This window comes from Ochlerotatus camptorhynchus, unplaced genomic scaffold (assembly GCF_037179485.1).
Source record: "Ochlerotatus camptorhynchus isolate MF236.1 unplaced genomic scaffold, CSIRO-AGI_Acam_v1.1 ptg000274l, whole genome shotgun sequence".
Lineage (NCBI taxonomy): Eukaryota > Metazoa > Arthropoda > Insecta > Diptera > Culicidae > Ochlerotatus > Ochlerotatus camptorhynchus.
The window spans coordinates 5462566-5488820 of NW_027040763.1; the positions used below are offsets into that span (position 1 = coordinate 5462566).

The 26255-nt window shown below is 39.0% G+C and overlaps 1 protein-coding gene across 4 annotated transcripts in view; it reads left to right on the forward strand.

Moving 5' to 3' along the window:
- Positions 1-26255, forward strand: part of Oscillin (glucosamine-6-phosphate isomerase Oscillin) — a 42104-nt gene that overhangs the window by 14264 nt on the left and 1585 nt on the right. For 3 of the 4 annotated variants that reach the window (XM_065227585.1, XM_065227581.1, XM_065227583.1), the window contains exon 2: positions 14125-14899. In XM_065227585.1, the coding sequence (XP_065083657.1) occupies positions 14132-14899 (768 nt within the window). In that variant the 5' untranslated portion in view covers positions 14125-14131. Of the gene's footprint in view, positions 1-13713; positions 13776-14124; positions 14900-26255 lie in introns of those variants that run through there. The other variant, XM_065227584.1, reaches the window with a different exon arrangement.

Genomic DNA, 26255 nt, shown 5'->3' on the forward strand with positions numbered 1-26255 from the left:
GGGTAAAGTTTTAACCCATACCTGCGTAGTAGACTCATGTTACTTTATATGAACAAGCGTGATAAAAAACTGATAGTGAACTCCTAGTGATCGTTGGCGTATATCCTGGAATGTCTGTAAATAAAGTGACTTATTTTATTGGATAATTTTCTATGCCCAAGATTTCAACGATTTCACCATGTCCCGAAATCTTTGAGAAATTGTTTATTCTGAGATTCGGAAAATTGGCAATACCTTTACCTATTATCATCAAGTGGGTAATTGAAGTCCTTGAGCACTAACAAGAACTTGGTTTACCCCCTAACGATACCAGGTAAAGGTATTGGCGATTCCAAGCAAAGTTAAAGCTGGTCACATGACACCTTTTCAGATCTGCAATTTCAAAAATGAAGATCTACACGGTAAGCAAAAAGTACCCAAAAGTAAGTTCTTTGCCCTCATCTCGGCACTATAATGCAGGAACCCAAAAGTAGGTAAAGCGGGTCAAAGTAGTTTTCATTTAATTGTGTGCAATTCGTATGGAATTTTCCACTCGCTTTCTACCCAAGAGTAAGTTAATTGTACCCAATAGTAGGTAAATATGATTATACTCAACGTTAGGTTCCCACACTTTACTAACCCTGTTAGGTGGTTTTGCTCCTCCGTTTTTGACAACATTACAAGGAGAAAAGCAAGCCAGTGCCAGTGACAAGGCCTATACCAACAGCAGCGTTTGACAGTAGGTATCATGTCCCGGCCTCAAATCGTTTATTTTGCTGTGTTGGGCCCGCTGTCACGGTATAACATGTTGCCTACCAGCGTTGCCAGATTGTTTTAAAACTTATCGGTATCAAAGGTATTTAAAAATCGGTATTTATCGGTACCTATTTACTATTTTTTTAATTTTCTATTTTTGCCGTTTTTGAAAGTGAAAATTTTAACGATGGTAACGACTGAGATTTGAGGGGAATTGCTTTGTTTAACGGCTTTCTCAGTCTTAAAAAACTCTTTATTTTTTTTTTAATTGAATTTTTAAAATTTTTGTTGTCCTTAAGTGGTGATCAAAATGGTTACCAAGCACTGTTTTTTTCGATTAAATATCATTAAATGAAACCAAAATATGGAAAATCAGCCACAACAATGACTTAACTACTGGCAATAACGACAAAAAATATTTTCCCTTGAAAAAAGCCACAATCTATGGCGGAAATGTCGGGCAGATTACATCGTAGTCGTTGCATTGTTTTAAGACTGAGAAAGCCGTTAATCAAAGCAACATTTTAGCTTCTGAACGGTGATCGAAAAATTCCGGAAGAAAGCACCGGGGAATGTTTGAATTAGCTTCTGAATGGAGCTGGAAAAATATCCAGAGAAATACGAAAGAAGCTCTCCTGGATGAAGTTCGAGAAAAGCTGACACGAATTGAGAAACTCGTGGCGAAAATTTAAATAAACTATTGGAAAAAAATCTAATGTCACATCCAAAGGAAGCCAGAAAAGTTTCGGAAACCGGAAGTAAATTTCCAGACGTAGCCATTTTCGGGGAAAGCCAGACGAAGCTTGGAAAAACCTTCCAAAAGAAAACGAATAAAAAAAAACTTTAACTTATGGTCAAACTTCCAGAAGAAGAGGAAAGAAATTTCTTGGAGAATTAATTGAACTTCCTTGAGAAGACGAAATAAACTTCCTGGAGACGCTGGCAGAAACTTCCTAAGGTAGATTGAAACAAACATCTTAAGAAAGTCAGAAGCCAGAGCATTTACGGAACAGTCGAAAGAAACAAGGACATTATTCCGGAAGAAAGAGATTCCTGGGGGATACAGAAAATTTTTCAATGATGATCCAATGATCCAGAAAATTTTTCCTGATATTCAAAAAACATCCCTGAAGACTCAGAAATTTCCCTGAAGTTTTCAGAACATTCCTGAAATACACTTAGGAATATTCCATAATTCCTCGAAATTCCTTAAAAGTTCTTGTATTTTTCCGGAAACTAGGGGCTGTTTTGGAGTTCTCTGGTCATCTTCGAAGCAAACTTCCCTGATTGTAATAAAACTACTGGAATATCTCTAATTATATTAGAAGGTCTCTGGATTTTTTTGAAGATTACGAAATCTCTTAAGTGCTCTCACAATTTTCTTGAATTTATTATAACATAAGTATTGAAGTTCTCTGATCTTCCCGATTTTTTTTTATTTTTTAAAAGTTATCGACACTGCCATTCAAAAACATAGAACTTCCCATAAAATGTTCTCACAATGATCTAATGTTCATGGAACTTCCTTTACGTTTCCTAAATTTACATGGACATTGCTGAAGTTTTCGGAAATTGTCTGAGTTTCTCGGAACTCCTTTATAATTTCAGCAATTTCATTGAAATAATTGATCTGTCTTGATGCTCTCTGAGCTTCACTAAAGTTCCTGAAAACCAATAAGTTACCCTGAAGTTCTTTGGACTTGTGAAGTTTTCAAAATATTTATGATGTTTCCTTAAGTTCACTGGACTTTTCTGAAGTTTCAGAACGACTTAAATGTGCCTGCAGCGAGTGTGGATCCGCAATAAAAATCTGAAAGCATCCTTGAAGCTCCGGGAAAGTTAAAAAAAAGCTGGCGGGAGAAGATAAAAGAATCGTTCGAGCGAAAGCTGAAGAAGCTTCCAAGGTAAGGTGGAAGAAAATTCCAAGGAAAGGTGGATGAAACTTCAGGAAGTTTTAAAATGAATAAAAACTTCCGGAAGTTAATTAATGTTTAAAATATATTTCTCGATTCCCTAGGAATTACTGGAAAGAGCAGAGCAATCGACTATGTCTCGATTGATGGGTACACGGAACCGAATTATGTTCATTTAAATCAAAAATATAAATTATCATTATATAAACATGAATAATTCAAAATAAATTAAAAACATGTTTGCTACAAAAATATATACGTTTGAATTAAAGTCAAAAGCATGTTTATTTCAACAATATAGAATTTGGGTAAACGATTTTTAGCGTGCCCTGCCTTTTTTCCCTTCTTGTTTACATTGGGAAAAAATTGCCCCAGCTTTGCCAATCAACTGAAAACGGCACACCTAGGTAAGTGTCTTAACAAAGTTCCAGCTCGATAAAACCGGAAGAACCCCACAGTATTGACGTCACTCTGTCGTTTCTGAAGCCAATCCCTGTATCATCCTCCTCCACAACTGACGTCGGAAGAAAAACGAAAATCCTAAATGGATTTCGAATCTATTCCGGATCAACCGGGGCGGCCCCTCCTTCAACACCGAACGTATAAAGAGGCCGGAATGAGGATCAGCGTTAGAAACGACAAAACGACGCTAATATCACAAAGTTTCACTGGTTTTACTGAACTGGAACCTCCGGACACTCACCACGACGGGTTTCCGCATCTCGCACCAGGACCCCAACATCCACAGCCCACCTTTAATCGCACCCGAAAAAGAGCAGGAGTTTAGATGCCCTGTCTGCAGTTCGTTTTTTCATATCTTTGCAATCCATTTTTTTGCTTTATCCTTAATGCTAATATAATTTAAAATTAAGTATGTTTCTTTCAAACATAAGAAGGATGTTTAAAATAAACATATTTATTTTTGTTCGCATAGTTGTCAAACCAAACAAAAATATTCACGTTTATTTTCAACACGAATATTTTTAAAATAAACGTAACATTATTTTTATTTTAAACATTATTATCACATGACTTCAAACATGGAATACGTTTGAAATAAACCTTGTTTATTTTTGTGGCCAGAACAAACTGAGTATACGTTTAAATTTACCTCAAATATGTTTGTTTCAACGATAAATTTTTCTGCGTGTAGCCAAAAACGGTGAGGAATGCAAACATTAGTGAAAAGAGTATCAAGCGTAAGGCATCTTTAGAGATTATTGTTTAGAATTTTGAAGGCTAAAAAAATATTAGGTGTTCAAAAAGATACAAGTCTCTCACAAAATTTTTCTCTGAAAATCGTTCGCGGGCAAATAATTTTGATTATTTAAAAAAAAAAACGGGAAAAATCGGTAAAAAATCTTAAAAATCGGTATTCTGAGGAACCTTATCTGTATATCGGTATCTAGTTTGAAAATCGGTATAAATACCGATAAATCGGTATATCTGGCAACGCTGTTGCCTACGCGCCTGCCACTGGGCTGGAGAAATGGGGACAAACTTGTCAAAAGTAGGTAAAAGTGAACTGGCCGTTGGGTACTTTTGACGTAGAACTACGTCTTTGTCGACTATACTGGGGTGCAAATCAAAAAATATGTATGAGCATGATTGACCGCCCACGGTTGCTACTCTGTTATTGCCAGACCAGCTGTAATTACACAGGGAACCAATAGACGATGCTTGGGACTAGCAATCATCCTCAATGTGTAAAAACTGGTGATCTCAAACTAGGCAATACCAGCGCCGGCCGCGCCCGAACACAGGTCAAGAAAGGAAGGGGTAGGAATGTGTTGACGTGACACTCGCTTTGATGGAAGCCGAGAACACCTCTGCACTTCCACGAGGAATCACTGGGATGTTGGGTAATAGGGTTGGGTTTGCAGCAGGGTTCGTTTTGGTGATGTCCTAACAATCATATAACGCGAAGGAGCTTGGGATTGCACTCACGGTCTTCTGCTCAGTAAGCAGAAACGTTTCCCACTAGGCAGACGAGCTCCTTTTTAATAATCAAGTTGTTGTTATTACCATGTAGTCATGTTAACAAACAAAACGATTGACGAATCTTGAATGTGGATGGGCTTGAGATTAGACTCATGATGTTCTGCTCAGTAAGCAAAACCGGTTGCTCTAAGGCCACCGAGCCCCTCATTTCACATTATAGCGTTACTCATGTTTTTATAACTATTCAAACCCGGCACCGACAACAAAGAAAAGTTTTACAAAATATACGATAAACAAGCGATCTTACCATACATTTTTAATATGAAAGGACCTGGGACCGCGTTTTTCTGCTCAGTAAGCAAGCCACTGCAACCGATGATCTTTGAAATCCTAAAACTAAAAGCTACGAAAGAGTACTTAAGCCATCATTAAGATCCACTTTCACGCGACGTTCAATGTTTCGATTTTCTCTTTACGCATGGTTCAGGCAATCATAACAAGCTATGACCGACGTGACGATTGTTTAAGTCCTGATTAAACAAACTATTCAAATGAAATTACGTTTTATAATTTCACTTAGGATGTAATGAACAACAGAAATACGCGATAATTCATATTTTCAGCGGTTGATGGTTAATTTTAAATATACTAACGGTAATGGTAGCGACTACGACAGCGACTACGACGGTGCCTACGACAACGACAACGACAACAGCGAATTTGTAACTTACCGTTTGTCTAGGATATAACACCTTTCCCCGGCACCTCCACTGGTTCTCCATGTCCGCTATCTGTCACTGTTTGCAAAAATATCTAATAGCAATTACCTTTGTTGTAATACTTCCTGCATTGCCATGGTCATCTGGGAGGAGGGTCGCATCTAGTGCTTTCCCCAGGAACCGTTCACGGCCACCAGCTACCGCCCGTCCAGTCTTGGGCGTATCCAGCGAGGCATCCTCAATCTCCGACACTCAATGCAAATCGCAGGCATACTTACGCTAGTTACAAAAAAAAACACACCAGTGCAAAGAAACGGATCCTATAAACGTCACTCTCGCAAACGTGCAAATCAAAAAATATGTATGGTGAAAAAGTGTTAGGCTTTGAACGCTTGTAACTTTGTCATTTATAGATGAAATTAAAATCCAAATACGCTAATCGATAGGATATTACCTTACGAATCTGCTGAATTAATTATATTTAAAATTTTCCATTAAAAACATTTGAAAAATGTACAAATGATAATTTTATCACTGTTTTCATGAAATAAACGTTTTCCCCAAACCCAGTCGTCATAACCGAGTACCACTTGGTTGCACATCGTTCTGTTTGAACCTGAAAAGATATAAAACAGCGCTGCTGTCGTGTCTCTGGTCCTTATCGCTTCGGACGGCGTGGCGCTAGCAAATCTGCAGAGATCTTAATACCCTTAGGGGGGGCTGTTCTCCATCTACTGGTTGGGACGCTAGAGGAATTCAAATTAATTTGTAACAACCTTTGGAGTTATGAATTTTAGTTGGACCTGTCCAAAAATGAATCATGTTGGACCTATTTTTACCAGTACTAATTTAGTCCAAGAAAGTCTAAGAAACTTCTTATAAAAGCTCATTACTATGAAGAAAAAGATTTGTTTTAATGATTAACATAATTTTGGTTTTATTAAACATAAAAAAATAGCTTATTTTAACTCATTTTCCCATCAACATGGCTCAATTTAAAACGTCCACAAGAGGAATGATTACTTACATTTTCAAAGTTTTGGTGATGTATAATACTACTAAATGATGTAAACTTCATGCTAGCAGACTATTATTGCATTAATTTTATTGAAAAGTTTGAATATTTGGCAAAATTCCTAATATATATTCGCAGCATGGTTGGACCTAGTTATTTCCTGCATTGGCTGTCAGGCGTGCTTCGGTTTGTTTACAATTTCCTTCACGCGCAGCAATATAATTTTCTGTTTACTTTCCTATTCACAACTTTCAACAGAGCATAGAGGAAGTAGATGAATTCTCGTGTGATTTGAAGCATCGCATAATGGATTTTGATCCAAGTCTAATACTGGCTACTTTCCTAGGGGTTTCTGGAAATTGACTGGATCCTGGCTATTCCTAATAACTGTCATTGAACTGATTGTTGAATTTTAACGTGATTCAATGGTTTTAGACCATATTCAGAAACTGACCTCTTTTCCGAGGGGATTGAAACATGACCACATCTGGCTATGCTTCGATCCCCTCGGAAAAGTGGCCAGTTTGGCCAATGTGGCACAAGGCCCCCCGAATGACTACAATTGAACTAATTGTTTAATTCTAATGTGATTTGAGGTGTCACATGATAAGTTTTATTCGTTTGAGGTCGAAATTTACCTCATGCCTCATACGAGTTTTTGCTCTGACTTTGAAATTCGATAATTGAATCCCCCTAATTTTCAATAAATGTTGTACAAAGCACCTACTTATTGGAAACCAAACGTTTGATTTGAGAAAAGTCACAGTATTCTATTTTGCATCATTCTACGAACACGCTGTAAACTACATAATAAAGATGCATGATAATTTTATGTTAGGGTTGTTCTCCAAATTGGAGAAAAAAGAAGTGCTTAAACCCCGTATGATCGATCCTCCCCTTATTTGCTGACATATTGTTAAATATTGAAAGTACCGTCTTCTGACAAGGAAAACAACTGCCTGTTGCGTTATCATAAAATGCAACCTTCACTCTCTTCTCTGGTTCAGAGATCTTATTTGAAACTAATGATGGAGCTTCTGAAAAAATAACATATTTTTTGGCAATTGTTTTATCCCACACCATGCATGGCGTCTTTGTGGACTATACTGGGGTGCTACTCCAAAATATATAACGGCTTGTTTAGAATCCCACATTTCATAATTTATTACATTTCAGGAAAAATGTTTGAATGAAATACTTGAAAAAAATAGGACAAAGTATAATAGTCAAAAATGCATGACATACATCAATTTTGCGTAGTTCTACGTCATACTGCGGTCGTGTCTAGGACACAACCCTTTATTTTTTTCTTACCGTTCACTGAAAAAAATTCTATGCAATTTGACAGATAGGTAAACGTCGTTAACCTTTTCACTCACTCGCCATCTGTGAGCAGTGCTGCATGCACACTGACATTCGTAGTAATCATGATACCAGGCGATGTGGCTTTGACATTAATATTTATATGAGTATCACTAGAAAAAGTTGGAAATCTTACTTTTATTTCAATAATTCAACTATTTTTTGTATAACCGTTGCATTGTTTTAGTATTATTGATGAGTTTTCTAATGATAGGTACACAAATAGCTGGCATACACACTTAATCTAGCTCGGTAAAATCTCCAACAGCCGATTACCTCGGCATTTACTTTTGCTGATATCTTTGCAAAATATCAACGGCGCCGGTGGTGTAGTGGTAAGCGTGATTACCTCTCACTCCAGCAGGCCTGGGTTCAATCCCAGTCGGCGCCGCCGGGATGTTCTGAGGCATAACATCTCTGATCACGCCTTCCTTCGGATGGGAAGTAAAGCCGTTGGTCCCCGGTTCATAAGTTGATGGGTCGATAGGTAGGGTCCAGGTGTGGGAGCTGCCTTCCTGGCACGTCGGTAGCATTGGTGCTCAGCACGGAAAACAAGATCGACGGAAAAAACAAACCAAAGGAAAAAAAAAAAAAAAAAAAAAAAAAAAAAAAAAAATTAAGTAAGCTGAGATCTCAGCAAAATTTTATTTGTTAGCTGAGTCTCGGCAATTGTTTTACCGAATCTCAGCAAAATCAATTGCAGAACTACTCGGCTGTTGGAATCTCGGCGAAAAAATTTAAGTGTGTATATAAGAAAAAATGGGGCAGAACTTTGAATATCACTGGTCCCTTTACGATGTCAATGTCATTTGCGCACTGACATTGAGGCGAAAGACATTGCTGTTCAAACTGATAGTGACATCATGTGGCTAGTGAAATTCAGCATTTTGCAGAAATATCGTCAATATTTGAAAATGCACTAGAGTGGGTCTAGTATAAGAGAGGAGCGGACTGGCTGGTTTTGAGCCAAACAAACTGTCAAAGCCAGAGCCAATCGAGCTTCGCTTACACACTCAATATTATATTTTTAAGTCGGTAAAATAGATTGCTGAACTTAATCGTTAAAATACGATTTTTGCTGATTTCTCGTTAGAAAACATGTTTTTACTGAATATCGGTATATACAATTAACGAATTTTGGTTATATGAAAGCATTTACTGAAGTTCGGTAATGGTTTACCATGAATTTAGTTAAAATCTTGCTTCACCGACTTCGGTAATAAAAAGTGACGAACCTCGGCAATTGAAAATAAGATTAAGTATCTGTCAGTTGTGCACATTCATTGTCAGCCATTTTGTCGGAGTGCGAAGTGTGATTCAATGAAGTGTGTAATGGAGGAAATATTGCGGCAAATCGATGGTGAAGAAGAAACTGTAAGCCAAAAACTGAACTTTTATTTGTTTTCAGATTTATAGATTTATACAGATAGGAGATGGCTTACGCTGCTTTTTCTGCAAACAACTATCCAACAAACATTGGAAGCAGAATTAGAGCATTTCCAGGCAAAAATATGCAGCTTCAGCTAAAAAATTGCTTATTCAGTCTTTAATCAATTGTTTGTTGGGTAGTTCCGATACACGCTGATGGGTGAGTGGAAGAGTGACAAAGAATGTGTCACAGAATTTCCACTAATTTGGTTTTATTATTATTATTATCGTTATTATTATTATTGCTTCTCTGAACAATCCAATTAATTTGAGTTGAAATTTCGACGATAGTCGGCAAAAGCTAAATCTATTCTTATTTTGAGGTATTTCGGCAAAATAAAAGCTGAACGCTCGGCATACAAGTACCGATGTTCTCGGTAAAATTTGACAGTTGAATAAAACTGATAATTACCAAGCGTTCGGTATTCTATACTTTTACCGAAATTTATAACGAAATTTCGCCTGTTGGATTCTCGGCAATTTATTTTGCCGGTCTCGGTGAAATAAACTAAGTGTGTATCTTGATTGCATTGGCAGTGTTGCTAGAATTCACCTAGGCATAGGTTGCCAAGGCAGTTTGTTTTGAATCCGCTCCTCTCTTATACTAGACCTCTAGTTCTAACTAGTTTTCAATCCGACAAGTAGGCTTACGCAGATCGGGCTTTTCCACTGCCGCTGCCGTTCCGCTTCCGCTGTCATTGCGCTTGGGCCTTGACTCCAACCAACAATCAATAATAATATATATACGAACAGTTATACATCAACGAATGCCTGAAAAAACGTGTATTGCCGTTCATTAGGTCTCACTGGGGTTCCGTCATGTTGGGGCCAGATTTGGCGAGTTGCCACTACAGTAAAAATGCACAACAATGGTATCGTGATAATGGTGTAGACGTCATTGATAAAGGGATGAATCCCCCAAACTGCCCGGATTTCCGCCTAATCGAAATGTATTAAGGTATCATCAAAGCTAAAGCCAATGTGGTCTGGAACACTTAACACGACTTGCATTGATCTTATTTTTGAATTCTGTAGTAATTTGATGTGTCGCATGATGGTTTTGATACGTTTTCCGTTAAATCCAGCGTGAAGGCCCATATTCACCGGATCTTATTCCGGTCATATCTCCGGAACCGGTTCACCGATTCCAAAACCGTTCAATAGCGTTCAATGGGACCCCAAGACCTATCATTTGGCGCCGAGTTTGTCCAAATCGGTTGAGCGGTTGCTGAGAAACGTGAGCGCATTCATTTCGTTACATACATACACACATACACACATACACACGTACACACACACACACGTACACACACACACACAGACATGTTTCGATCTCGTCGAGCTGAGTCGAATGGTATATGACACTCGGCCCTCCGGGCCTCGGATCGATAGTCGGTTTTTCAAGTGATATCTATAAAGGGTGTCCACGATGAAATTGCCACACACAAAATTGATTCGCAAAATTCGAGTTTTCATCCGATTGCCATCAAATTTTCAGGGATTGAGAAATAACTATTAAACTTCATTTTACCATTTCACTCGTATTTTATTTACAGTCCATACGCAAATGCCCGCACCTTGGCCTTAACCCCGGCCATAAGATTCTGCACAACCTGTGAATCAACCGTTTTTTGCATGTAAACCCATACTTTCTTCAGTTCCTCGACTGTCTTCACTACCTTAGGTCGTTTAAGAAGGTGCTGCTTCATAATCGCCCAGTACTTCTCGATGGGGCGGAGCTCCGGAGTGTTGGGAGGGTTGAACATTTTCGGCACGAAATTGACCTTATTGTCCGCATACCACTTCAGCACGTCCTTGGAGTAGTGGCATGAGGCCAAATCCAGCCAGAAGATTGTTGGGACGTTGTGGGCCTTCAGGAGAGGAAGCAGCCGCTTCTGGAGGCACTCTTTTATGTACACCTGTCCGTTCATCGTGTCCTGGGTCACGAAAGGCGCACTCCGCTTCCCGCACGTGCAGATGGCTTGCCAAACCAGGAATTTCTTCGCAAATTTGGACATCTTCTGAGTGCGGACATGCTCCGGAACGCTGAACTTATCCTTGGCCGTGAAAAACAGGTTGCCGGGGATCTGTTTGAAGTCGGCCTTCACATATGTTTCGTCGTCCATGATGCAGCATTCAACTTTCGTCAGCATGTTGAGGTACAACTTCCTGGCACGGGTTTTGGCGGACTTGTTCTGCTTCTCGTCGCGATTAGGGGCCTTTTGTACCTTGAACGTTCGAAGCCCAGCCTTAGTTTTGGCCTTCTGGACAAAACTTCGGCTTAGGTGCAGCTTCTTAGCCACATCCCTAACGGAGGCGTTAGGATTTCGGTTGAAGGCCCCAACTACGCGGTTGTGATTTTTGGTGTTGTACGGAATACTTTTTCCTTCATTTCTGGGCTTCCGATCGGTGGTCAACCGTTCCTCGAACCGCTTAATCACTCGTGACACCGTGGAATTCGCGATTCCCAACGTTTTAGCGATGGAACGATGCGAGAGATCCTTGTTCTCGTGATGAATGCGCAAGATTTTATCACGCACGAGCTGTTCTTTCGACTCCATTTCCGCGAGTTTTGATCACAGGACTTTAAAACTTGCCGGATGTAAATAATGCACTATGAACTAAATCCACCCAAATTTTCATTAAATTCTACCCAACGGTTAAAAAGTTAGAGCAATTTCATAGTGTGGCAATTTCATCGTGGACACCCTTTACCCTTCTTTGTAAGAAGGGTAAAAAGTAGGAAAATGGCTAAGAATGCTATTTCAATGGCCAGACATTGAAAAAAAAAAACAGCCGGTGAGGTTGACCAGCAGTTGTGCTGAAGTTAATGGCTCGTATCAAGCCCAAAATTCGAATTTTTATTAGAGAGGAATAACATTTTATTTTTTTTCCTTTGATTTGTTTTCTGTCGATCTTGTTTTTTGTGCTTAGCACCTACCGACGCCAGGGAGGCAGTTCCAACACCTGGACCCTACTACCTATCGACCCATCAACTCATGAACCGGGGACCAACGGCTTTACTTCCCTTCCGAAGGAAGGCGTGATCAGAGATGTTATCCCTTAGAACATCCCGGCGGCGCCGACTGGGATTGAACCCAGGCCTGCTCTGGTGAGAGGTAATCACGCTTACCACTACACCACCGGTGCCGCTACAATAAATACATAACATTTTCTTCTAATAACGTTTTATTCTAAGCCAAACTCATTCTGAGATACATCCGATTGAAAGCGTACTTATTCTAAATTGGCAGGGCTTTATTGACCAGGAAAACCGGAAAAAAACTGGAATTTTTAAATGGAATTTCAGTTGCCTCCCTGATAAATGGCCATGTTATAAGTGTTTAAAACATTAAATTTTTAAACCGTTTAGTTTTTTAATTGCCCCCGAATACAACACCATCCCGTTTTTGCCACATTATATTTTTGCCTTCTTTGCTATCTAGAAAATCAATCGAATTCAATGCTGCATTTAAAATTCACTCTTGGGATTAGAAAGACTTGATAACCGCATACACACATTCGTGGAAATAAATAGTTGATGAGGTCGTCTTGCCAAACACGGGAAGGCACTCAAAGACATAGGGTAAGTGTGACAGTTTTTAGCCCTAGGACCCAACTCAAATTTGAAATAAATGTTCTTGGTTTTATTTGCCTAGATATACTATAGCAAAACTTATGTTCTAACCTTGCATCGAAATACATTTGGTATATATACAACAACTAGGGAACAACTAGGACCAAAAACTAGCACATTTACCGTAGTCCTACGTAAAACCCCAGATTGTCGCACAGTGCTACCGATCATCGCGAATTTCAAATTCATTGCCAAGAAATGGCACACAGATCTCAATCATCTGCGTCTGCCTGCACTAACCAAAACAAACAACTTCACACACTGATTGAGCTTGGTGGCGCTTGGTGGTATCAGCCAGGTCGTATCCAACCTTCCACATGTTCCAACACTTGCACATCTACCAAAACGACATTGACCTACAATTTTTGCAAACACCTCATCAATAAGCGATTATTGCTCGCCAGCAGCACCTCGACGGACGACGATGCTAGCGATGGTCGGTTCGGTCAGTTGATCAGTCAGAAATGCGCGGTAACCTTAACGATACGATGTACCTATGTAGTAAGAAGGCCATACATGCACCGGACATCATCATCGCATCGTCGTCGCGTCGTTCAGCTGGACGAAAAAGACGAGCCACTGAACGATAAGGAAACGCTCGTTCTCGTTTCGAAGATTGGGGCGCGTGGCGAACCTGTATGGGTATTCGGTCGCTATGAACGTGTCCATCGAAAACGGTAGCAGTTTATGGATGACCGACCGCGACCAGTGCAATGTGCGAACTTCGGGTCTGGTTGTGTAGTCAGTCTAGAATAGCCACCGGACGGTCAACAGCTGATGATTGTTTGCATTAGTTTGTGCTATTGTATGGAATATTGATACCTCTCGCCTATCTGCGGGTGCGCGTTGTTTAGTGAGTGAGGGAGCAGCAGAAGTGGGTGGATATATAGAGCAGGTATTAGAGTATTATTGGATTTCCACCACCATCGCCACTTGTTGAACGCTTGGCGAGCAAACAACGTGCAAGGTTGTGTGTGATATCGAGACTTAACAAATCGAAAGTGCAACAGAATCAACAAGGAACGGTATGAATCATTATTTTATGGAGGCATTATTCTAGTTGGACGCTGATGTAGAGATGTAGATACAGATTCCAATTGTGCAGAGCTGTAAATTAATATTGAATTCCGTCAAACACTGTATGAAGGGTGTTGTGATATTCTGATAAGTACTTCTTTTTAATGGGGCCACCCTTTAGAAGCAGTTTGATTCATTTTCTACTTTGATTTGACGAATCCTAACAGCATTCCTGTCACGCACAGCTTCGATTGTGAAGGTCGAGGCCAGAAGTTTTTGACCACGCATTATTAGATCTCACAGACTCAACTAATCAAATATCATCGTCCCATTCCGTTTCTCACAACTCATTTGCAGAACAACCATGCGTCTCATCATTCTGGACACGGCGGACTACGTTGGCGAATGGTCGGCCAAGTACGTGACGAAGCGTATCAACGACTTCAAACCGGGCCCGAATAGGTACTTTACCCTGGGACTCCCGACGGGTTCCACCCCGCTGGGGCTGTACCGTAATCTGATCAAATTTCACCAGGAAGGAAAAATTTCCTTCAAGTACGTGAAAACCTTCAACATGGACGAGTACGTCGATCTACCGCGGGAGCATCCGGAAAGCTACCACTACTTTATGTGGCACAATTTCTTCAAGCACATCGATATTGATCCGGTGAATGTGCACATTCTGGATGGCAACGCACCGGATCTGGTAGCGGAGTGCAATGCCTATGAGGATAAGATTAAGGCTGCCGGTGGAATCGAGCTGTTTATCGGTGGCATCGGACCGGACGGTCATATTGCATTTAACGAACCGGGCTCGAGTTTAGTGTCGAGGACCCGGGTAAAAACTCTGGCCCAGGACACGCTGGAAGCGAATGCTCGATTCTTCGGAAACGACATTAACAAGGTGCCGAAACAGGCGCTGACGGTCGGCGTCGGGACCGTTATGGATGCCCGGGAGGTGATGATTTTGATTGTCGGAGCACACAAGGCCTTCGCCCTGTACAAGGCGATCGAGGAGGGGGTGAATCACATGTGGACGGTCAGTGCCTTCCAGCAGCATCCGCATACGATAATGATATGCGACGAGGATGCCACGCTGGAGCTGCGGGTCAAGACGGTGAAGTATTTCAAGGTAGGTGGTTGGTTTGGATTTCTTTTATTATAGAGGGCCTGTATGGTGAAGGCATCTACGTTCTACGTTTTCTAATGGGAATCTTCTTCAGGTTATGGCGGTGGTGTAGCTTAATGTAAATAAAGTGATGATTCCTGTATTGGTGCTAAACATTATGATGCACATTGTAAACGAAGCACTCGCATCTGCCTATGATTAACGGACAGCTTTTTTTTAACTAGTTGGTTTATTTACTAGGCTCAGTCGTGTGTGACACTTTGCGGAGCCAAAAATCCGTAATTTTTTAATCAACATTTTAAACAGCAGTAAATCTAAGGTTAGTATTGGGTACCAATTACTCGTGGCGGGCAAAAGGTTAAGGGGTAACAATTTTGATTGGAAGGAGCTAGGTAGGGAACAGGTTTTTGAAGCCTTCTTCAGATACTACTCTCGAATGGTTAACCAAATGCTGGCTGGGCAGGGGCAAGTAGCACAGAAACAGGTGGATAATAAGACTGGGACACAATGGCTGGTAAATGTGTGGAAGGGAGGGGATGGTCACATCAAACTCTAACAACAGACAAACAAAGGAATTCGTAGATTGCCTGCATGTAGGGAAGATCACAGGTTTCGTCTAGCGAGTACTGGTTAGACATAAGTCTTAACATCACGCAAATGAAGCCACGACTTAAAACCAGACCTTTGAACCACGCTCTCGAAGAAACATTTTGAGTATTGGAATGTAACCACCGCCCAAGAGAATTACTTGTTCAATCGTTTTGCCAACTTAGAAGAGAACTCTGACGTACTAATGGGAAAAATTCATCATGTGAAATTTGTCTATCATAAATCTCGCCTTTTTGTGCGCCCACCTTTGCGAGAGAGAGAGTCTACCTTCTCATTGCCTTGAGATTGCGCAATGTGAGGGGACCCATACAAAGGTAATCATATATGATCTTTCGACCAGCAAACTTATCAGCTCCCTTACCTTTGAAAGGAGTGTCTACCTTGTTTCATCGACCGAATAGCCTAAATCGAACTGAGACTATCCGAGAAGATGAGTAATGGTCTATGGTGTATGCGAAGTTGATTGCTGCTAGCTCAACAACATAAACGGAACAATAAGGTTCCTGAAGTTTCCGGAAGGCGGTTGAGTATTCATTGAAGACACCGAAGTCAGTGGATCCATCAGTGAAAAATCTTCTATTGCAATTGACTTGTTGGTAGGGGGTCAGACAGTTATTAAACGGTCTTTCGTTTCATAAAGTGGTTGCTTTAGATGAGGTTAGGGTGGATAACTTTCTATATTTTTTAAGTCGCTAGTAATAGCAGGGTGTCGACTACCTATGAAAACCTGGAAAATCAGGGAATAGTAGGGAATTTATTTTTGGATTTGGAAAATTTGGGAATCTTAGGGAATTTAATTCAAATTAAGCGAAATATTTCTTTACAACAGAAATTTATTAATAAGTATGACTGACTAGTTCCAAACTACTTAATTACTCGGTGTAGTTTGAGGATGATTTTTAACTATAAATTTTAAATGGAATTGTGAAGTGGTGGTTGTTCAATTCTTGCAATTTTTGCAAGTTGAGCTAAAGTTACTCAAGTAAAAGGGTATTTCGATGATTTTGAGCCTATTATAAATCTAACATTCTAAACATTCCTGAGTTGAACTGAGATAAAAATACATTTCCGTAGACGCTAGACGCTGTTAGTTGTTTCAAAAAATAAGCTACTAATGGATATATGCGTCTCTTAATAGAAGATACACCTAATTGCGTCTGATAAAATTTAACCTTCGAGTAGATTGGTGCGTCTGATCGATCCACCTGTATCCAACAAAAAATTGAGCGCATTGGACCGCCTTTCAGTAAATGCAAGAATGGTAAAGAATTAAGCTGGTTTTAGATAAGGCAAGTCATTGAGGAACTCAGTTGAATTCAATTGGCTTGCAGAGTAGAGCCTGGTTCTAAACCCAGTTTTTAAGAGAAGATGTTTTTTATGAGTAAAGGGTTTCCCACATCAAATTGTCCGTTTCGAATGAACTTAATTCTCCTCTACCAGGGGAACAGTTTAAAGAGACGTTAATAGACGGAAGCACGGAAGCAAATTGAATCACGGAAAAAACGCTGTAGAAAATTACCCATTGGGTATTTTCTATTGAAAATTTGGGTAGAAGTAGTTTAGAATGCATTGTTTACACTGCATTTTTATCGCTGTCAGTTTTTCGAAAGTTGGAAAAAATGGCGACACCCGAAAAGCAACGTCACGAATTGATTTTGCGCAAGCACCTGGAAAATCCTCAACCCTCTCATCGGGACATCGGAAAACAACTCGGAATCGTGCAGTAGTGTGATTAAACGGTACTACGAAACTCTGAGCATTGAACGGAAGGAGAAATGCGGTCAGAATGGATGTTCTATTAGTGATCAGGATCATAAGCGTGTCGTGAAAGCGTTTAAGCGGAATCCCAATGCTTCGGTCAGGGATGTGGCCAAAAAGTTGAATCTGTCCAAGGCTCCAAATCGAGACGAATGGCAAAATACGGTGGAAAAGTCACGGGTCCGGAAACGGTACACCTAGATGCTGACGAAACCTCATTGTCTCATCATGGATGATGAGACTTACGTCAAGGCGGACTTCCAGATGCTTTCGGGGCTACTGTTCTTCACCGCCCAGCACAAGTTTGATGTTTCGGAGGAAGTGGGGAAGCAGAAACTTTCAAAGTTTTCCAAAAAATACATGATTTGGCAAGCGATCTGCTCATGTGGCAAACGGAATGCGCCGTTCATGACTACTGGGACTGTAAACGGGGAGATCTACCTCAAGGAGTATCTACAGAAGCGTCTACTTCTTCTGTTGAAGCAACACGAGGGCCCTACGATCTTCTGGCCGGATCTACCTTCGTGCCACTATTCAAATGTTGTCCTGGAGTGGTACGAAGCTATCGGGGTATCTTTCGTACCCAAGGACATGAACTCCCCCAACGCACCGGAACTAAGGTCCATCGGAAAATACTGGTCTATTGTGAAGCAGGCACTACGGAAGCATCCCAAGGAGGTAAAATCTGAGGAAGACATGAAGAAAAAGTGGGTTTCCGTACAGAAGAAGCTGCAGCCAGATGTTGTACAGAACCTAATGAGTGGAGTTAAGCGTAAGGTGCGAGCGTACGGTTATGGTATTGAAGTTAAATGAAATAAATATGCCAAAAGCTTCCTAGTGGGTTATATTTTATTGTCTGAATGTTTGAAAAGGATCGGTCAGCTAGGTAATTTTCTACAGCATTGCTTTTGCTTGGAGTAGCACTTTTATGATTAATAATGATTCAAAAATACGTACCAAGCATTGCCTTGACAGCATAGAGTGGCTCTATTGAGTATTCTAGGTCTTCATTGGAAACCTATTGAGCTCATAAAATTAGCTTCTCAGTAAAGTTTAAGTATTGTAAGGTTGCTACTATTGCAATTTAGATGGAATTAACTTACATATTTTTTTTAGATGAAAGCGCTGTTTTTACGATTTCTCATTGGAGGAATCCACCCGCGAATTAGATTTTGGTTGAGTGTCTTATTCGGAATAATTTTCCTGCGAAGCTGGGTCTCAAGGCAAAACAAATATAATGGGATTAAAAACCAGCGATTTATATGTAAAATGTAGAGTGACCTGGTCTGGAAAAAAGCTGGGAATTTGAAGTCACCGGGACAAAACCGAAAGATGACAAATCTGGAAAAATATATCCCGTCCAATAGGATTTTGAGACCATTGGACTGGACTAGATTATCAGGATACAGTCACTTTGAAGAAATGTTAAGAAAATTTTTAAATTTTTTCCAAAACAAATTTGAGCAGATTTTAGAATGAATTTTAGAGATAACACCAAGGTATTTCAGAGAATATTTTCTAGGAAGCTTTACGAAAACCTCTAAGAGAGTTTTTACTGTAACTCCCAAGAGTCAAGATGGGTTCGTGAAAAATACCATGGGAAGTGAATTTTGAGGGTATAATTCCAAAATAATTCTGCGAAGATCTATAATGAAGTCCGTTTCGAATGGAATTTCTAGATAATTTTAAAGAAAATTCCATGCAGTTTGCTGAAAAATTTAGAGGAGATCTCTAAGGGTATTCAACTCTGCACACATTAATTCGTGCCGAGTAGTTGAATTGTACCGAAAGCTGTGCCAAGCGCTGTGCCGAACGTGCCTGTCAAGGTCAATCAAAGTATGCTTATCAAGGCGTGAATATTTCATGAGTTTGGCAACCCTCAAAGTTATGACTTTTGTGATTGTGTTTAAATTCTCAATTTCTCTGATGGATAGATGGCAAGAATTCAGTTTCATTCTCATTAGAGCGTTAGTGGGTCAAGAGGTGGAAGAGGAACTCCCAAGTAACAATTTTGGTTTTACGAGGGTTCTGTAGATCATGGTTTAGACTTGTAGCATGCTTCAAAGCCACCATAAAACTTACAATGTTTCTTGGGCTGGAAACCATCAAACCAATATAGTGTTCAAGCAAATTCTTCAAATTCTGGCTCGATGTCTTTTTGAATTGTTGATTCCTTGCAGGTGTACAGAAACAAAAGAGAAATCCAGGTTTAAATCATATGATCGACTCATAAGTGTGTGTCCTCAAAGATATAACCCAAGCCTATCGTATTGCTGATTATGATGCCTTCTACCACCTCCTAATTACACACCACCAAGCCTACCAAGCTACGATCTGATGCAGTTGAGGTACCTTCCGCAATGTACCACTGATGAACACTATGAAACATCTCCCCCTGAAAATCTGTCATGCTTCGAAAATAGGATTCTCGGCCACCGCAAACTTCAGCGGAAGCGCTTTATTCGGCGCCTGTAGGTCTTTATAGAACTCGAGAAGATTCCGCCCAATCAACTCAGCGCCACACAGATGACAGACGTGGGCGATTCTTGAATCAAGAGCTTATAGCCTTCTATTCCCTACAAAGTCCTGTGGTCATGCCAAGAATATCCGAGGAAAAACACAGGAGAAAATGTGCAAATTTCCGTCCCGAAGATACTCGGCAAGCCCCTAGGATAAGCTTGTTTTCTTCTTTATTGTCCATTCTGCATAATAAAATTGTTAATGTACCTCGATTCTCACAGAAGATCCTGCTCTGATCCTTCGTTGTACGCTTCGTATAAAATGCTAAGTTCAAAAATAAGAACTGTATTCTGGAATAATGCCTCTAATGGGTGACCTTTGGGTAAACCATGTGGGCGAGAATGTGAGCAGCGTTGGGAAAGTTTGGGATTTTCACTAAGTTCATCAAAGAAATCGCGAGTCGTTTTGAGTTTTGGTGAACTTTTATTGATAAAATAGTTTGTGTAGCCTACCGAATTTATCACCAAAAACAACCGTCCGGCCTTTTTTTTTTTTTTTTTTTTTTTTTTTTTTTTTATTATAGTCACTTTAACGCTCTTGGGTCATTCGTGACTTGTCCGGGGGTGAGATTTGAACTCGTGACTTTGGCGTGAGGGGTATGGATGCTAACCACTACGCCGGGGTCGCCCCCGCCGTCCGGCCTTTTTCACAATTATTCCATCATCGAAAACGAATCGTCTCTAGAGGTAACCGTTTTCAGCCGTCTTGACTGTCGTACCTACAAGAACCGGCCATGGTGTAGATGAACTCGACTGAAGTGTGGCCCGAATAGAAGCTGTTCTAGATAAAACACGATCCGCTGAGAGTTTTGCTGTGATTCGGAAGAGACGGACTAAGTTTTGCTAGGTTTGAAGAGATTCACGATTCAGACAATACTTACAGAATTTTTCAAAAGATCCTCAACATCGGTGGGTACACGTTTGTTGTTTTAAAATTCTCGATTGAATCCTTATCACCAGTTTTATGATCCTAGGTTTATGTATGACACTCTCTCATTTGTGAGTAAACAAAGTATTGAACCGAGTAGTAAACCTTAGCAACGATTGGCAAAACGTCAACACATAACAGTGATGCCGTTCTATATTATATTGATTGTGTCCTACTTATAAAAGTGTACCTTAATGTGTCCATGTTGTTTCAGCACAGTGTGCAGAGTTGATTACCCCTTGGGAGATCTCCAAGATAATTTTGAGCAAAATTTGAATACAATTCTCGGCAGGAGAATTTCCCCTGCCCGATAGTGTTGGCAGGGAAGGAGGATTACAACTTTTGCTCACAAAAGCTAATAAATCCTTTTCAATTGTTGGTCGAGAATCTGAGGTGAATTGTTAAAAAAATGTTAAAATTAATGGTGCTATCAAATCAAATATTTAGTTGTATCCACTTAAAAAAAAAAACAAGTCTTAAGTTTCAGCCGAAAAATTAAATTTAAATTTAGCAACACTGAAAAAAAATTATCTTGGTATTATATTCCATGTTTTTTTTTCATAAAGATTTTGGGAAGTTACGTATTCTTTTCCTTAAGTTTTCTGGACTATCTCTAATTTTTGAAACTTCGAGAAGGTTCACGCAATTTTCCTGATGATGATGAAACTACCCTCATGACTTCTCAGAACTGCCCGAAGTTAGGTCACGGAATTACTGTGAAGTTTTTGGAGCTTCTATTTGCTATTTGATCTTCACTATATTTCTAGAATTCTTCTTGAAATCTATGGAACTGCCCTCAAACTATCCTAATTTATTCTATACGATCCTTAAACTTAGCGTCGCCGGCGGGGTAGTGATAAGCTTGATTGCCTCTCACCCCAGCAGGCCTGGGTTCAATCCCAGTCGGCGACGCATGGCGCCGGTGAGGCATAACATCTCTGATCACGCCTTCCTTCGGAAGGGAAGTAAAGCCGTTGGTCTCCGGCTCATGAGTTGATGAGTCGATAGGTAGGGGTCCAGGTGTGGGAGCTGCCTCCCTAGCGTCGGTAGCTTTGGTACTCAGTACGGAAAATAAGATCGACGGAAAACAAATCAAAGAAAAACAAAAGATCCTTAAACTTCTTAGTAGTTCTGGGCGTTATTGAAGTTCTCGGAACTACCTTGAAGTTTTTGGAGCTTCTTTTAAATTAATGGAAATTCCATGAAATTCTCAGAACTTCTTGAATGTTTCCGCATATATTTTTGACCTATGACTACGTCTTTGTGGACTCTACTGGGTTGCAAATAAAAAAATGTGTGACGAAAAAGTGTAAGGTTTTGAACGTTTATAACATCGTCATTTATGAATGAAATTTAATTTTAGCTACACAATTTTATTCAGAATGAATGTAAGATTTGTTTGGTATAAATATGATAGTTGTTTATCAATGGTTACATATTGCAGGGCTGGTAGCGAGTCACTTTATTCAAGTCAGTCACTAAAAAGTCACTAAAAGTCTCTTATTTTAAGGCCAAGTCCCTAAAGTCACTTTTCGTTGTGACGTTTAATCGTCTCTCTCTATATACAGGATGTCTACTTATTTTTCTGAATAATATTACATGAGTTTTCCAAGTAAGTAAGTCCAAGATCTAAAAATATTCAATGTCTTGAAGTTTCTTATTCCATGTAAAAGAAATTGAAAATATTCAAAGTGCCAGAATTAAGTAAAAAAACTAAATGATTTATTTCAAGTTCGTAATTAACTTTATGAAAGAATAGAGATCATCATTGTAGTCCCATTAACTTAACAACAATTGTAGGAACTTTGGAGAAGGAAATGCTGAAAATTTCAGTGAAGCCCTTTAAACAAACTGCATTAACATAAGGGAAGTTACCACGCTGGCAATATGGGAAACTTACTGGAAGCTGTAAGATCCTCAAAGCGGTTCTTTTAGCATCCGAGACTTTTCAGGAACTTTTATGAAGTTCGTAGAATTTAAGAGAACTTCACAGGTATCAAACGAACTTGAGAAATAAAAAAAAAAAAAACTTGAGGGGTATTGTGCACATTTTTAAGAAGTTCTAAGCACCTCAGAAAAGCTGGATCTAGAAATCTTTGGGGAATTTCAGAGCTTAAGAGTAGTTCCCGTAATTATAGTCAAGACTTCTGGAGCAGTTTAAAATCTATAATAGTAAATTTAGATAAATTCAAGATAGTTCCCCGATGTGCTGAAAACAAATCGAGAACCCTTAATATGTTCCGCGGATTTCAGGGAAGTACAGAGACCTTCAGAGAATTTATGAAAACCTCAGAAATATTTCAGAAACTTCACAGAAGTCCAGAGAATTTCAGGGAAATTTAAAGGTGTTTACGGGAATTCCATTTATTTCCAAGCAGAACAGAGATCTTCAATAGAATTGAGAGCTTTAGGTGAGCTTCAAGAACATCTAGACAGATCAGATAATCAAAGGGCTGTTCAAATAAATTGTAGAAACCTTAAAGAAGTTTCGAGAAACTCAAAGAATTTCCGGAAACTTATGTAAAGCTCCCAGAGAATATCTGGAACGCAATCAAAATTATATGGACATCCGGAAAACGTGATAATTTAGCTAAATTGATTAAAGAACATCATCGAAGTTCCATTAATAAAAAAAAGCGAGAACTTTTAGCAAGCAACGATATCTTCAAGAAATTCCAGTGAACTAAATTTAGATATTTTTAGATAGTTTAATGATATTCAGCGAAGTTCCGAGACTTCGAGGACGATCAGATAGCTTCAGAATAATCCCATTAAATTCCAGAAATTTAGAAATTTAGAAAACTTCGGAAACTTCACAGAAGGACAGTGGTCTTCAGAAACATTACTTCGTAGAAATCTATGGAGCTTGAGATAAGATCCGCAAGCTTCAGGAAATTTTATGAACATTAGCAAAATGCGGAAGCATTTGAAAAAAGTTTAATAAGCTCCGAAAATTTGAGGAATTTCAAGGGGAAGTCAGTTCCATTAGTTTAAGAAAATTAGTGGGGTATTTACAGCAGTTCCCAGATTTTCAGATAACTTCAGAGACGTTAAAAAATTATTTGAGGTCTTCGCATAGGTTCAGAAGTTTACTGAAGTATTTTTAGGACGATTTAATTAAATTCAGCGCAGTACAACAAGCTTCATAAGAACTGCAAAACTTTAGAGAAGTTTTGAGAATTTCAGAAAAGAACCGAGGACCTCAGAGCAGTTAGAGAAGTCATATAAGTTTTAAAGAATTTAAGAGAACTTCAGTGAATTGTTGAACCTTTAAAGAAGATCCATGATCGTTAGAACAATTGAGGAAACTTTAGGAAGACTTATAAAGTTCAGAATTAGAGAAGTTCATCAAACTACAAAAGAACTTCAAGGCAGTTTCATTAACTTTAGGAAAAAGTGTTCAAGTGTTTCTGAAGACTTCAAAATAGTTCATTCCATATTTGACGGAGGTTATCTCAAAATCTCAATGAAGCTATATTCAGAATTAAATTTTCTTTTAGTTTTCCTCGGAATTACTTTGAAATTCTCCACAATTAGAAATTCTTTGGAAAGATTCTCCGACTATTCATTGAATTCATTACAGATTTCTTTTTGAATCTCACTCCTTCCCTTGGAATTCTACTCACACATTCAACACAATTTGTCTTTACGAATGAGTAAAAGAGACTCACTCTCTGAGTTAGTTTCGTTTTCAGTGTTTCGACTACATATGAGGTTGCTGTTTTTAGTAAAGTTATTGAGATGGATAAGACCTATTGAATACTGGACAGTTCATATTATGTACCATTTGATTTCTGATTGCTTGCTTTAATTTGACTGGTGTGCTACTTGCTGTCTTTGGAAGAATTGTTCAGATGAATACAACAAATTCCAAATTTTATTGTTACGTTCCAACTGGAACTGTGCGTCTGTGTTTAATTTTAATTTTATTTGACGTTACTTGAAAAATGGTGACTACTTCTTCTTCTTCTTCTTCGAATTTCAAGCTTCTTGCATATCGCATATTAGCTTATAACGTGCTGCCAACTTAGTCTTCTAGATGCACTTCCACAGTTGTTAATTGAGAGCTTTCGATGCCTGTACCATTTCTGCATCAGTATAATTGTGTGGCAAGTACAATCATACTCTATGCCCAGGGAAGTCGAGAAATTTTCCAACCCGAAAAATTCCTAAGCCGAACCGGGAATCGAACCCAGCCACCTCCGGCATGGTCTTGCTTTGTAGCTGTGCCTTTACCGACTGAGCTAAGGGAGATCCCAAATGGTGACTACACAAAGCACACATAATTTGTTTTGTCAAGCACCCATATTCTTGCCTTCGTTCGAAGCTTTTGAACTATACAACAATTTTTTTATAGTATGGTTCGACCGGTTCGAACAAAATCAAGAATATGGGTGAATATTTCACGATATATGCAATCTTTCTCGAAGGGACAGAGGACAAATAATAATGAAAGTTATGAAAATTTTAACTATAACTAAAACTATATGTTGTATATATGGGGATTAATCTATTCTATTGGGAGTTAATGCTACAATGAAACAATCAAATTTACATTCCAGCTATTCAATTAAAACGTTTGCTATTTTATAGATTTCTAATTGAGGACAGGTAAAGGTTAACTGAATTTAACTTAATTTAAATAAGTTTTAGTTGAAAGCCACTTGTCTGTCATAGTTCTGCAACATTAAAATGTGTTATGTCAGGTGCACTTTGATTTATAATGTTGTTTCGCCATGACTTACATTAGTATGTTTCCGAAAGTTGGGTGAACATGTCTGGAACTTACTCATGAATAATAAAGGAACTGATTTTCTAATTTGAAAAATTGTATCTTAATTTTAGGATTTTCTCAATAACCACCCAATTTCAAAAATTTGAATCATGAGTTGTTCATTTTGAAGTTAAGTTTCTAAACCATGTATATTGTTATTAATATATTAGTAAATGGAGCAGCAAAAGTAATCTCGTAGTTCTACGTCAACAATGCGTTCGTGCTTTGGACACAACCCTTAACTCTTTTTTTTTTATAAAAACGGTGTTCTGAAACATGATGCACCTTAATGCAAAAGATCAGCACTCAAGGGTTTCATATACTCCCTAGACGATAATAGGAAAAGAAGTGCCGTCTGTTCCTATAGGAGTGACGTTGACGAGAATATCTTGTCCATAGGTAAACTAGTTATTCTTGATCAATTAGCAGAACACCCTTTGCTTGAAGACTCATAGAATAACCATCATGACAGGCCTGTTTACACTGTGGAATGTGCGTTGACGGCCTAACCATTTTTTTTTTAAAGTTAAGTGTTTTACTTAATTTAACTTTTACCGACATTTTGAATCGGTTGATTGGGTTGGTTCCTTAAAATAATGATAAGCGTTAATTTGAACGGGCTTCCCTTTGCTTTTACTTAATAAATATTATTTAAATAACATATATTTTCGTTAGATTGCTGCTTCTTGTTCGATTAAACGGCAAGAGTTTCATAATGCTATTTAGCTTCTACTCTATCTCACATGCTGCTAAAACTTCAATGAAGGTGAT